The following is a 13483-nucleotide window of genomic DNA, read 5'->3' as shown; positions in this document are numbered from 1 at the left end:
TTAAAGGTTCACGCTTAACGATATGAGGTCAGATGGCAGATGGCAATCTCTCGTTAAAACTGATAGCATTTCTTTGATTACAAATAAATAAAAGGTAACCTCTCTTGCGCAGCGCTGTGGCTTTTTAACAGGGCTCTCTCCGTCACTCGTTTCATTCAATCGTAGTTCCAATTTCATTTGAATATTAAGCAACCAAAGTCCATGAAATTTTGCAGACATATTCTAGAAACTAATATCTGTGTCTGTGGTGTTTTAGATTTTTCTAAAAATATGTAGTTTTAAAATTACAGGGGCTCAAAGATTTGTATGAAAATTTTTAAGACCGCGTAACGTTGAAACCGAATATTTTAACAGAAATCTGGAAAACCACAGACATAGATATTAGTTTCTAGAATATGTCTGCAAAATTTCATGGACTTTGGTTGCTTAATATTCAAATGAAATTGGAACTACGATTGTATGAAACGAGTGACGGAGAGAGCCCTCTTTCAATGCCCGGCTGTTGCGATTTGAAAATTTATATTTTAAAGAGCTGACAAGACGGTGTGGTTATAGATCTGATTAAAATACTTTTTTTTCTTTAGGTAATCATGTTTTTCAAATGTTGTGCCGGCAGTACCTATGCTGGTGTTATGGGAAAGGGAACGTTAATATCACAATCCATTACTGAAACATCGAGTGTGTGAGAAAATTAACGATGTATTATCCTATTTTGTTCTCGGTCTGCTCGGGACGATATTACGTGCGATTTTATTAAATGTAGGCCGACGCTGATTCGTAATCGGTAAAATCGATGGCTATAATACGTGCCGTTTCTCAATATATCATGAACTGAAGCCAGCCTTCCGCATCTGTCCTGCTTAATATGCTTAAATAAGCAACTGATAGTTATTTTCTTCTAACCGAATTTTTGCCACGATAGCTTATTTAAACGAAGTAATGTACCTAGTACGGTTCCGTGCTGATCTCATAGAGGGGGAGGTTCTTTAAGTCCGTGAGTGTAGACACACCCTGTCGACAGACAGAAGTCCGTTAGGGATTTTTCCTCTTACAGATAAAAAAAGCTGACAGACGAGAGACAGCCTTCGAGGTGCATCTTTTTGCCCGTCGAAATGGATCGCTTAACTACAACTGCGACGAATAACGCTTACGAGGGGCTAAAACACCCCGTACAAAAGTCTCCCGAATAGCCGAAAACATCGGCAGACCAGACTCCTCGTTCATAACCTAGCGACTAGCTGTAAAGATAAATATGGTCGAAATCTATTTTTTCATCTCAAAATTCGCGAATCGTAAAATTTTGAAACCTCTACCAAACCTGGTAAATAAAACGAGCCAGTAAAAGCTACTTTGCAAAAGCTTCCGCAAACTATCTATCGTCTATTGAAAGTGTAACCTTGTGCTCGTCGCTCGACATTCATTGCCCTGAATTTTTCATAAGGCATAAACAGTGGATTTCCCATTTAAGTAACCCTCATGACCATATCAAACCATATCTCTCGGGTTACTGAGGCTGGTGAATAGTTGAACCTAGACTGGTATGGCTGGATCGATTTCGCGCATGCGCCAGAAATCCAGCCCTGTTACAAAGGCTAGGCAGCTGCCTCGGCGGCCACTGTCAAAATATTACTCCGAATTCCGAATTCTACACGCGTATCCTTTAAATAAAAGAACACAAATGATTATTCAAAAATCGAACGCGTTTTCTGTTTGATTTTTTAATTAAACTACCCGTGATTTTTTTATTTGTTTTTGTTTATCGCGATGTGTGTTTTGCTCTAAATGCGTACTCTTTTGTGTGCTGTAAGGTAATTGAATTAGTGGCCGCCTACTTGTAAGATGTAGTGCCACTGCAACTGGTGAGGTACGTACATAGTACAATACTTGTAGAGTTTGGTGAGCTTTCGTTTACTTGTTGCGCCTTTGTGCTTGGATTACGTAATGTGACATTTAAAATGCTTTATATTATGACCATTTTGGTTGTGAGATGGGTCTTTAGGATACATGCAAGTTCAGCGGGTCAATAATAATAATTTACTAAATGAATCTCATGAAGAGAAAATTAATCTCATCAATACTTCTGATAGTAATTACCTTTTTTACATGACGATGGAACTAATTGCAGTTTTTGGTTTTTATAGTCTATAGTTTTTTATTTATTTTGTATATTTATTGATTTTAGTGGTTCGCCCCGAACTGAGACCTCGCGTCCTATGAGTTCGTACCTACGTATTAGTAACTGTTAGCGCTTTCTATCAACACAATTATTGGTAAAATACTGGCATTGAATTTTTCTTTCTTTCGCTGCACGCGCTGTGTTTTTGGGATTTTTAGAGTTCCATACCTCAAAAGGAAAAACAGAACTCTTATAGGATCACTTTGTTGCCTGTCTGTGTCTGTCTGTCCGTCCGTCCGGCACGGTCTGCCAAGAAAACCTATAGAATACTTCCCGTTGACCTAGAATCATGAAAGGTAGGTAGGTAAGTTTTATAGCACAAGTAAAAAAATAAATTCGAAAACAGTGAATTTGTGGATCACAAAAAAAAATGTGTTCACGAAAAAATTAATTTACTAAATCACATATAGATGCGCTGTTGTCACTAACTTGCAGCGTTGCACATAAATATGTTAAAATATTTTGTTACGATCTTAAAAGGGTTCCGTTTTTCCTTTTGAGGTACGGAATCCTAAAAAAACTAGGCCACACCACCCTCCTCATTGGATATTACACTACAATAGAGGCAAAAGGGGAGGAAATTGAAACTGCGGCGCGGATGCCGCATGAGGTTAGCTGCTTCCGGGGGAGCTACCGGTCCCGGAGGAATCGAGGTCGACTCTCAAGCTTATGAAAAATATATCAAGTTTCAAGGTTCATACTAAAATTCAGCTTTGGGGGATGTTCTTGAAGCATATTGTTTAATTTCTCTGACTAAAACTAACTAATGTAATGACTAATGTAAGTCAGTTATGAGAAACTAACTGACTTACATTATCGACGCACAGCTAAAACTTAAAGATCGATCGGACTCGCACACGAAGGGTTCCGCGCCAACGTATAAGAATTACTTCTTATTAATATTTTTAATTTTCATGGCGGCCATTTTTAAATTTTTACTATTTGTTGTAATAGCGGCAATAGAAACACACATCTTGTGAAAATTTCAAGTCTACGTATGCACGTTTCACGAGATACAGCCCGTTGACAGACAGACGGAAAGCGCAGGGCTTAGTAATTAGGGTTCCGTCGCGTTGGCACCGTTCGAGTACAAAACTTGCATATTTAATAGGTTTTTTCTATCGTAGGTTCTTAGTTACCCTTACTTAAAAATAATTTGAGATGGAATTCTGTTTATCTAGAATTTTAGTGTCTAAATCCACGTGGACGAAGTCGCGGCAATAATAAGTTTCAACCTTCTCTTGTCATTAGGAAAGGAATATAGTAACTAGCCGAGCTGTAGTCGTCAACGTCGGTGTTTACAGGACCTGCAATGACTAGCAGAGGATGAAAAAACAAAGATTCCGACGAATTGAGAACCTCGTCCTTTTTTGAAGTCGGTTAAAAAACAGACACGTAATGCAAAATATATCGTAAATCACGTTGAAAACACCTAAGAACTAGGTTACACCGACCACCGTCATAACAGCGAAGGTAGTAACTAGTGTAGGAAGGAAATTAAAACTGCAACGCGAATACCGCATGAGGTTATCTTTATCTGCTTCCGGGAGGCTGCCGGTCCCGGGGGAGTCGAGGTCGACTCAGTTTTATACACGAGCTATGAAAAATATATTTCGACCTTCTTCCGCAAATCGTGCTAAAATTTTACAGTAAAATTTAACTTTAGATGCATGGAGTATCGATAGAATCCTTGCCTACCTATTCCGAGTGAAACTGGTTATAGCATTTTTGTAAAAATTAAATATTATGGCTGTTGTATGGCGCCATTTTCAAATGTGATTTTTTTTACCTCTTAGTTTATTTTTGGTAGTCGTGTTTTTTGTAATTTTTTTTATTACTTGTTTAATTATTTGAAATAGGTAAACGGTACACATTATTACCTGATATCATGTAGGTGTTACTTATATGTACTACTTTTTACAAAAATCATAGAGACTATTCTAAAACGACCGAACATTTTTAACCCCCGACCCAAAAAGAGGGGTGTTATAAGTTTGACGTGTGTATCTGTGTATCTGTGTGTCTGTGTATCTGTGTATCTGTGTATCTGTCTGTGGCATCGTAGCGCCTAAACGAATGAACCGATTTTAATTTAGTTTTTTTTGTTTGAAAGGTGGCTTGATCGAGAGTGTTCTTAGCTATAATCTAAAAAAATTGGTTCAGCCGTTTAAGAGTTATCAGCTCTTTTCTAGTTTTCTTGTAGAAAAGAAGATTAGATAACCGTTAGTTATTTTAGTTATAGTTATATAGTTAGTAGCTGTCAAGATGGACGTTGCCTAAATACATAATTATTTATTTGAAAATGACGTTTTGGGAAACTCAAATACTTTGGATCGTCGGGGGTGTTATAAATATTTAATTTACACTTGTGTTTATAAATCTATAAGTTCTATGAGAGTTTTAAGGACAGTTGGACAAACTCTACGAACAACTAGATTGCAATAATTGGTTTGCAATAAATCAGAAGTTTCGAAATAATGTGCTGTTTTATTCGTTAGGTAATCAGTCTTCATATAGTCACCACATAAAGGGAATATCTAGCCCGAGTAAATGTTCTCATTTTAGCGTAAAGTTTATTTTTATCTCGTTTAAATAAGTCCGTGCCATAGTTTTCCCTTGGGGAACACCACTGCACCAAATAGCTTAGTTTATACCCGAACATGCTCCACCGACTGCATTGAAACCTAGACGAAACGCAATAGCGTAGATCGTGTTGCAAGATTCCCATTACGTTCCCATAAGAAAATGGATTTATCTTGAGAACAATCTGACGAAAGGTTGCAGTCTTGTAATTTTCATTACAATGTAGAATGTACTTATTAAACCAGCGCATTGCTTGTAACTACGCGAAGCTTGTGAAATGTTTTAATTAATTATTTATTAATTTGAAGATGAATTTCTTTCTAATACATGTTTGCCTGGTAGATTAGAACGTAAGCTACTTTCTTCAAATTTTCGTACACCCAAAGCAAAGACTAGGTTGCCTGGGTTTATTAACCCCCGACCCAAAAAGAGGGGTGTTATAAGTTTGACGTGTGTATCTGTGTATCTGTGTGTCTGTGTATCTGTGTATCTGTGTATCTGTGTATCTGTCTGTGGCATCGTAGCGCCTAAACGATTGAACCGATTTTAATTTAGTTTTTTTTGTTTGAAAGGTGGCTTGATCGAGAGTGTTCTTAGCTATAATCTAAAAAAATTGGTTCAGCCGTTTAAGAGATATCAGCTCTTTTCTAGTTTTCTTGTAGAAAAGAAGGTTAGATAACCGTTAGGTTCATAATATTATGTCAATAGACAAATGTCAAGCTGTCAAGATGGACGTTGCCTAATATATGATTATTTATTTGAAAATGATGTTTTGGAAAACTCAAATACTTTGGATCGTCGGGGGTGTTATAAATTTTTAATTTACACTTGTTTAGATGTTTCTGATTGAATTTGCAAATAAGGGTTTGTATAAGCTGTCCTCTTAACTTTTCAGGGTCTTATGTGGCCTATCCTACCATTAGTTTGATTTGACGACGTCATATTATACATAATTATGAGTTCACCTAACCATACTTTGGGATGAAGCTCTGTAAATAAACTGGTGCCCTGGTAGCTTCTTTTTCAGTTTCCACATTTTTCACAAGTCTTGGTTGGTTTTTGTTGCTAACCTAATAAATTATTATTTAGTTACCCTTAAATTAAAATAGAATAAGTTAGTAATTACACGAGGGTTTCCCTTAGCTTTTAACTCTGAAAAGACAACAATTACTTCAGAGTCTGCTCTTTAATTTCGTTTGAAACATCAAAAGCCTTTTCTGGAAAAACCTTGGCCTATTTAGGCACTCTTCTCAACAGCATAGCGGTTTTAAACGAAATTTTGCGCTTGAACTGCAGATGTTTTTTAATTAAATAGACACTTTACAAAGTCAATTTTGTTAATGGTATTACCACGTTCATTAGCTTCACGGGTAATTATGTAAACAAGTGTATCGAATCGATTCTTATTCAAGTTTAATTGAATTTATTTTGATGTTGCTTTACCTTGATTCTCATTCGCGGTTTCCTGTCTCTGCCAAACATCGCGTCAGTACTATAGGTGAAAAAATTGCGACGACCACAAACTTTTTCAGGGTTCCGTACACGTAGGGTGCCAGCGGGACCCTATCACTAGGGCCCTATCTCCGTCTGTCCGTTTGTCAGCGTGCTGTATCTCTTGAACCGTAATAGGTAGAGAGTTGAAATTTTCACAGAATGTGTTTTTTTATTGCAAATAAAACGACAAATAATAAAAATTTCAAAATGGCCGCCATGAAATTTAAAAATAAATAAATGTGGTATTTCTTGTACGATGGTAAAAGGAACCCTTCTATGCGAGTCCGACTCGTTGGAATGAATTCAGCCAGTTACTGGTACTAACTATAGATAGGTACTAGTAGAAAGGATTTCCAAAACGAATTTTAGTGCAAAATGTGAGGTCGGAGCGGCAAGCATATTATTATGCTATGTCAATATTTGTTCAACCACCAAAGCACCAAAGCTTTTAGCACATAAAAGCTCTGTATATACGGCGAGCTAGTTTTACATTGTGCTTACCGAAACAGCCTCTAGACAAACGTATCGCATATATTACATTGAATAGGTCTCTGGCAGTCTCTTGTTTATGCTATCGCTTCTTGACAAGGGTTCAAAGGAGTTTTATTCATGTAGACTATTCAAATGCAGCCTCGCTCATCTGGGTCATTTCGTACCTTTCCTTTACTACATAGTTCTGTTACCTATTGTTGAATGCTGTTAGATCTTTGGAAGATAGTTTTGGCCTGGGGTTTTGGTACGGTACACGGACAGTTATGTGATTAAATCGTTCGAGCAGGATGATTGTGATTCTTAGACACCTCTGACGTCTGCCAATTCACACTTGGCCTGCATGGTGGATTATTCTCATTCTGAGAGGAGATCTGTTCTCAGTAGTGGTCGCGTTGGGTTGTAATGACGATGACAATGATTGACTGGACTCCACTTTGTATCAGCCCCCTTAGTACGAAAGTTGTGATATCATATTGGGCCAATCTCAATGATTGTGATTAGCTTTTATAGTATTTTTTGCTTTTATAATATGTATTTTAGTATAGCAATAGTGAGAGAGTATCAGCCAATCAGAGGTGATTGCTATCGCACACAGCTGTCAAGCGCTGTGCAATGTCGAGAGCTTTGGTCTTGAAATGGGAGGTGCTGAGTTCGTTTCCTGGAAATTTATAATTAGCTTTGCCATTAGTGCTGTAACTAGCCCTCGGCCTCGTCCGAAGCCGTCCACTGGACCTGAGCTAATTTTTCTCAAATTAACCCCAGCCGGAAATTGAACCCAGAACTTTCTACTTATAATACCATAACGCTTACCACTCCGCTTGTCGCAAGACGAGGTTGCGATTGTCCAATAGATTGCAAGTTAGCATTATACGGTGTAGGGCTTGGGCTTGGGGTGAATATCGTTTCATTGCCCAACAGGTATTTTGGCCCATCTTTATAACAGCCATAATATAACGTCCTCTACGTAAATAAATTTGTCTCGGTAATTTCGCTAAGCTTTCTTAGGATAAGTGGATTATCGAGGATTGGAGGGTCGATTACGAGGTCGAGATTGACGCGTTATCAGTTTTCCGCTTTAATTAGCGATAATTGGGCCTGTTAGTTTACGTTCTGAACGTTCTTCGTATAATACTTACTTAGTCATGTATTAATATTGTTATTATATAACATTATTTTATGGATTAATTCATCTCGACCCATGCCGGGATCTCTATTGATAATGAGAAGTTTTAGGCCATAGCCCACTAGACTGGCCGAGTGTAGATTGGCAGACTGTAAAACCTGTATACTAACTTGACTGTATGCCTTTGAGAACATTATGGCGAACTCTCAGGCATGCCGGTTTCCTCGCGATGTTTTGCCACACCTTCAAAACAATATTTATTTGTTTAAAATGCACATAGCTGCAAAAAGTGCCCGGAATGGTACCCCAGACCACCCGAGTATGAGGCTGAAGTTTTAACCATTAGGCTATCACTAGTTACTTATTTAATTTAGATTCGTCACTTAATTAAAGATAACTAACTATGTACCTGTACAGTGATTTGTCCTAAGTTTTCTTTCTTTCGAAGACTTTGTGTAAGTTGCATCAACAATATCAAAAACCATGTTATCAGAAAACTTCTTTTACTAAAACTAAAAAAGTTACCACATCGAAAATTTTTATATTCGGTCAATATCTATCCTCCTTATACCCGGTTTCCACTTAAGCGGAGCGGAGAGATGTGTTCAGTCGACCAATCAGATTCTTAGTAAATGTCATGAAAAAATTATTAAGTATTAAACATCAAATTGGTCGACTAAACCATCTCCTCTTTGCTCCACTTAGGTGGAGACGGGGCCTTATTCCAACATAAAATAACTTCGCTGTAGCTTATTAGCACGGCTGAGTGAAGATGATATCCGTTTCCGTTGCTCTTTCCGCATGATAGCGTCTGATAACTTTGAACTTTTGATGCGATCGGAAATAAAGATGGATTTATTGGTTACTAGCTGATGCCCGCGACTTCGTTCGCTGGATATAGGTTTTTAAAAATCCAGTGGGAACTCTTTGATTTTCCAGGATAAAAAGTATCGTTAATCCATGGTATAATCTACCTCCATTCTAAATTTCAGGCAAATCGGTCTAGTTGTTTTTGCGTGAAGGAGAAACAAACACACACACATACACACAAACTTTTGCCTTTATAATATTTGTGTAATGTGATATGTTTCTCGCTGTTTTGTCGCCTTTCCCGATTGACATCTATCCTGGGTTTGACGTTGTCCTGGCAATCCTAAGTTTTGGTTTCAGACTTCTTGTTTTTGATGAAGGAAAATATCTTGTGGAAACCTGCATGTTTGAGAGGTCCCCCTTAATGTTTTCAACAGTGTGTTAAGTCTGCCAATCTGCATAGCCAGCATTATGGTCTGTGACCTAAATCCTTGGCATTCTGAGAGGTGACCCATGCCATAGTGGGTAGGCGATGGGTTGATAACGGCTATGACGATGATGTATTGAAATGGATGTGTGGTTGCAGACGAAGGCGGCGGCAGTTCGGACTCGCGGTCGGACAGCAGCGAGGACGAAGTGACGGAGCACGTGGCCGCCCGCGCCGCGCCGCCAGCCATGGCCGCCGCCAGGGCACAGGTACAGGTATTTGTAACACTTTGACTTTTGATAACAGCTCTTACTATCGCATGAACGCCTATCGCTTATTTGCCTAAGCCTGAGTGAGAGCAGACCGAACTCACTTGGTCACGTGATCCGAGAAATATATCTACGGCGGCGCGCCCCTTCGACGGCCTCGCTTAACTTATTAGAGATAGATAAGAGATATGTGTTCATGTGATAGAAAGAGAGGTGTTTATTAAAACTTAGGCCGCAGCGCTGTGCGAACTGAATTGCTCTTTATTGCTTTGTTACAAGTGTCACTATTTTTAAAATGTCTTTGCCGGGTGATCCTTCTAATCTTATAAGGTACTACATATATTCTGTGTAGGGAGGGAGTTTCTTGCCAGCATTAGAATCTCTTTTCCGAACTGGTAGTATTTTAAAGAGATGAATTAAACACAGGCTTTTAAACTGGAAATTGGGTTTTATTTTACTTTTATCACATACAACTTATACAAATAAATTTCATGTAAGTACGCGGCGGGAGACAGAGTGATCTTTGCAGAGGAGAAAGGAAAAAAGTGTCAAAAAATCTACACTGTATGACATATTATCATGGGTTGCATTCCAGTTTTCCAACATATTTATTATTTGACATATTATAAGAACCTCAAGTTAGCCTATATTAAATCAATATTTTTCATTTTGAAAGTTAAACTTTGCCGTGTCTTCCAGGTGCCCACCATAAGCGTGACGCCGCATAGTCCAGGTGTGCTCGACGATAGTCTTCAACAGCTACGACGCCTGCATGCGGCGGTGCAGCGCATGCGAGCAGCGCCTTTACCTTTATTGGTATGTACTTGAACATCCATTTCGTCATCCATTCGAAGTTTCTTAGCGGCAGCTTGGGACCTAACTCGCAAAAAGTGAAACGAATGCGGCGGTCAAATGTACCTCATTGAGCTGGTAGGGTTACTCATATACAGACATACAGACAGATATAGAGACAGAATGCAAGATTTTGCGGGAACTGTATAATAATAATAATAAATTTTATTGAGCAAAACATAAACACATCAACACACAAATTTAAACACTGTTGAACAATGTACTAAGACTAGATTATTATACAATTTGGTAGTTAACAAAATTTTTGATGACAAAGTAAGATAATTAGTAATTAGTAACATAGCTTTGTTTTTGAGTGTTGCAAGATCAAGGACTGGCTATCCTAGCTAGATTTTTACATCTGTGTTAAGGATAGCCAGCCCTCTCCCTCAGTTATCTAAAAATAAATAGGGAAATAAAAAAAGATTTTATAGGTATTCTTACTAGTTAGTTAGTAGCCCTTGACTTCTTTCGCGTGAATTCTCTTTTAAATCCCGTAAGAGTTCTTTGACATTCCGGGATATCTGATGGCAGTTCCAGACTTAAAAGCTTATACGTAATATATAGGAAAATCATAATTGTGTAGCTAAAGGCATGACCTTAGCTGAGTAGATTCCTACGGTAGTAGAGCAGGGCGGGAAGGGGTGTGATGGCGTGAATCGTGATGCGAGAGCTCAGTCATTCGTCAACTGGGGATAAATATTACCTTCCCGCATCATCATCATCATCATCATCATCAGTTATGAGCTATAGCAAATATCTTTAGAAATGTTTTGCTTCCAGGCAACGGGCTCAAGTCGTCTCAGTACGTCATGCCCCTCGCTGTGCAAAGACGGGGTGGTCGAGCAGGAATGCTCATCGCCAACACATTTGGATTTCTACCCGCAAAGTCGCAAAGGCAGCGGTGAGCTAATCTTTGTATTGTAACCCTATGCGCCGATCACTATGCTCTGATCACAGTACTATGACTTTTATTAGTTACGCCGATGTACCTGCGCAGGAGTCTTATTTTTGAATGACGCGAAACTGTATCGGCTAATCATAACGCGCTATTAGTTGTTGCTTACGCGCCAAGTGTGGTACACGAAAATTATGAGCGACATAGCATGAGCCTCTATTATCTTTGTGCTTAAAATCTTAACGTCAATCAATAAGGTCTCTATTTCATTAGTGTATAATCAGTTTTAGTCGACGTTAGGTTGCGTTTTTCTGCGCAAACGAATTTTGTCGATGCGGTTTATACAAATGATAGTACATATTGTACTTAAAGTGATGTCACAAACTTCGTCGTCACCTGTACGCCTGGTATATTTCGGCCATTTGATATGCAAATTACCAATTGCCAAATGTGCACACACTGGCAAATTGTGGAACCAGCTCTCACCTACTGTGTTCCCTCAAAACAACGATATAGGGCTATTCAAAGGGCTGATAAAAAATTCTTCTTTTAGGTGAATCTCGACAATGGGGCCTTTGGGACCGTCGCGATGAGGGTCGCCGAAGTTCGTGGGCCGCTCTGGAGCCCACCGCGCGGGTACCAGAGGCGCAGCGACAACGCAGGTAAGTTTTCCTTCTTGATTTTTTTTACTGAGTGTTGAAAGTAAACAATCACTATTTAGCTGAAAAAAAAAAACAAGTTTTTTCTTAATCCTGTAAAGTTGTTAAAATTTTGATAGTACCGGTTGCCAGTTCACAGTCATTATTTTCTTTGGCCCAGTTAATACCCAAGTACATAGCCATGTAGAAATTTTAATAGTAGATTAGGCAGTCACAATGCACAAAAACTGCCTAGTTTTCAGCAAACCCCAGGGGGCAATGATAGCTATTAGCTATTTTTGGGCAAGTTTGAGCAGTTTATATAATGTGAATATGTTTACAGCGCCCTCAACGGGCACAGCGCGTCTCTATCGTCGATGGAGTCGGAGGGCGAGGTGCCGCGACCAGTCCGACATTCCACACATTCCTTGAATGACAATGATTTTGCTGTAAGTTAGTTTTTCATTCAACTCAATTGATACCCTGGTTATGAGTTTACCAGTATACATCACACGTGTGTTCTTTTATTGATTAATCGTTTCGTAATTCCCAAACCACATATTCGATGTTTTTTGCTAGTTCTTCTCGGTAGGAACGGCATTCCGAACCAGTGGTAAATTATTTGACGATTCAAAAGCACTTGTAAAAGTTTATTTGAATAAAAATCTATTCTATTCTATTCTATTCTATAAGGTATTATACACTATTAGGCTTGGTTTTAGAAGTGTAGACGTTTTTAGGAGATATTGTGATAAGTAAAAACTTTAAGGTCGCGTCGTGACTTGCTAAAATTTGTTCCTTATTGCAACCAATTAAAGTTCAATTTTTAATGTACAGTGAAGGAAGGCAGCAAGTGTGCTTTCATAGTTTAAGTTTTCATTTCTGTCCCCACTGACTGCCAATTAAAAAAAAAAACTTTCTATTTCGACTCAGATTACGACAACATTGTGAATACGGGTGCGTAAATGGTCATCTATCCCTTTCACAGAAAGACTTCGAGAAAGTGACGGCAGCATTACGCGCGGCGGCGGGCGAGCCTGCCACTAGCAGCAGCAACACAGCGAGGCTGTTGCCGCGGTTACCGCTACAGAAGTCTGTGTCCACGCCCAGCATTGTGGCCGCCGTCCATCCCACGCAACCGCCTCCCACTGCCAACGCGTGAGTCCCACTATAGCATTCCAGCATCAGTTGCCCCTTCCAATTTTATAATGGATACCTTCAAGTCAAGAGTGAATAGGCAACTTCTAGGCAAGCGCGCTCCATCTTAGGCTGCATCATCACTTGCAAACAGGTCTGATTGTAGCCAAGCGCTAGTTTATAATTTAAAAAAAAATCCTTTTACTAGGGATGTTAACAAGATCCGTTCTGATTTGAAGTAAAAAAAAGTATACAAAACCGTTAATACCAATGTTTCAAATAATTTCGTATTATGGTGGAGTTGATATGATAGAGTTTTACTGGGCAGTCTATAGTCTGATTTATAATTCGATCGAATTCTGGCAGATGTAATTTTAGTTAGACATTGGGTGGGTAATTTGTATGAAAAAGATGGCCATCACCAGTTTTAAACCAAACCCTAAATCTCTATCAACATAAAAAGCTATAAGCCATTCCTAATATCAGAGATTTCTTTAAAAGTGAAAATCCTTAAAAGGTTTGTTACAAGCATCCTAGCTTGGTCTGGCTTTTTTTTTCTTTTTTTTTTCTCCCACATGAATTAT

General features: G+C 38.7%; 1 protein-coding gene across 1 annotated transcript in view; it reads left to right on the top strand.

Annotated features, from left to right (window-relative positions):
• The window catches only part of LOC123865442 (rho guanine nucleotide exchange factor 18), a 53053-nt gene that overhangs the window by 4425 nt on the left and 35145 nt on the right, over positions 1 to 13483 (top strand). Inside the window, exons 3-8 of the mRNA XM_045906465.1 lie at positions 9265 to 9374; positions 10074 to 10190; positions 11010 to 11130; positions 11678 to 11786; positions 12106 to 12211; positions 12751 to 12920. Of these exons, the coding sequence (XP_045762421.1) occupies positions 9265 to 9374; positions 10074 to 10190; positions 11010 to 11130; positions 11678 to 11786; positions 12106 to 12211; positions 12751 to 12920 (733 nt within the window). The remainder of the gene's footprint in view (positions 1 to 9264; positions 9375 to 10073; positions 10191 to 11009; positions 11131 to 11677; positions 11787 to 12105; positions 12212 to 12750; positions 12921 to 13483) is intronic.

This window comes from Maniola jurtina, chromosome 5 (genome assembly GCF_905333055.1).
Source record: "Maniola jurtina chromosome 5, ilManJurt1.1, whole genome shotgun sequence".
Taxonomy (NCBI): domain Eukaryota; kingdom Metazoa; phylum Arthropoda; class Insecta; order Lepidoptera; family Nymphalidae; genus Maniola; species Maniola jurtina.
Note: the sequence above shows the minus strand (reverse complement) of the source record. Positions and strands in the feature narration are given on the sequence as shown.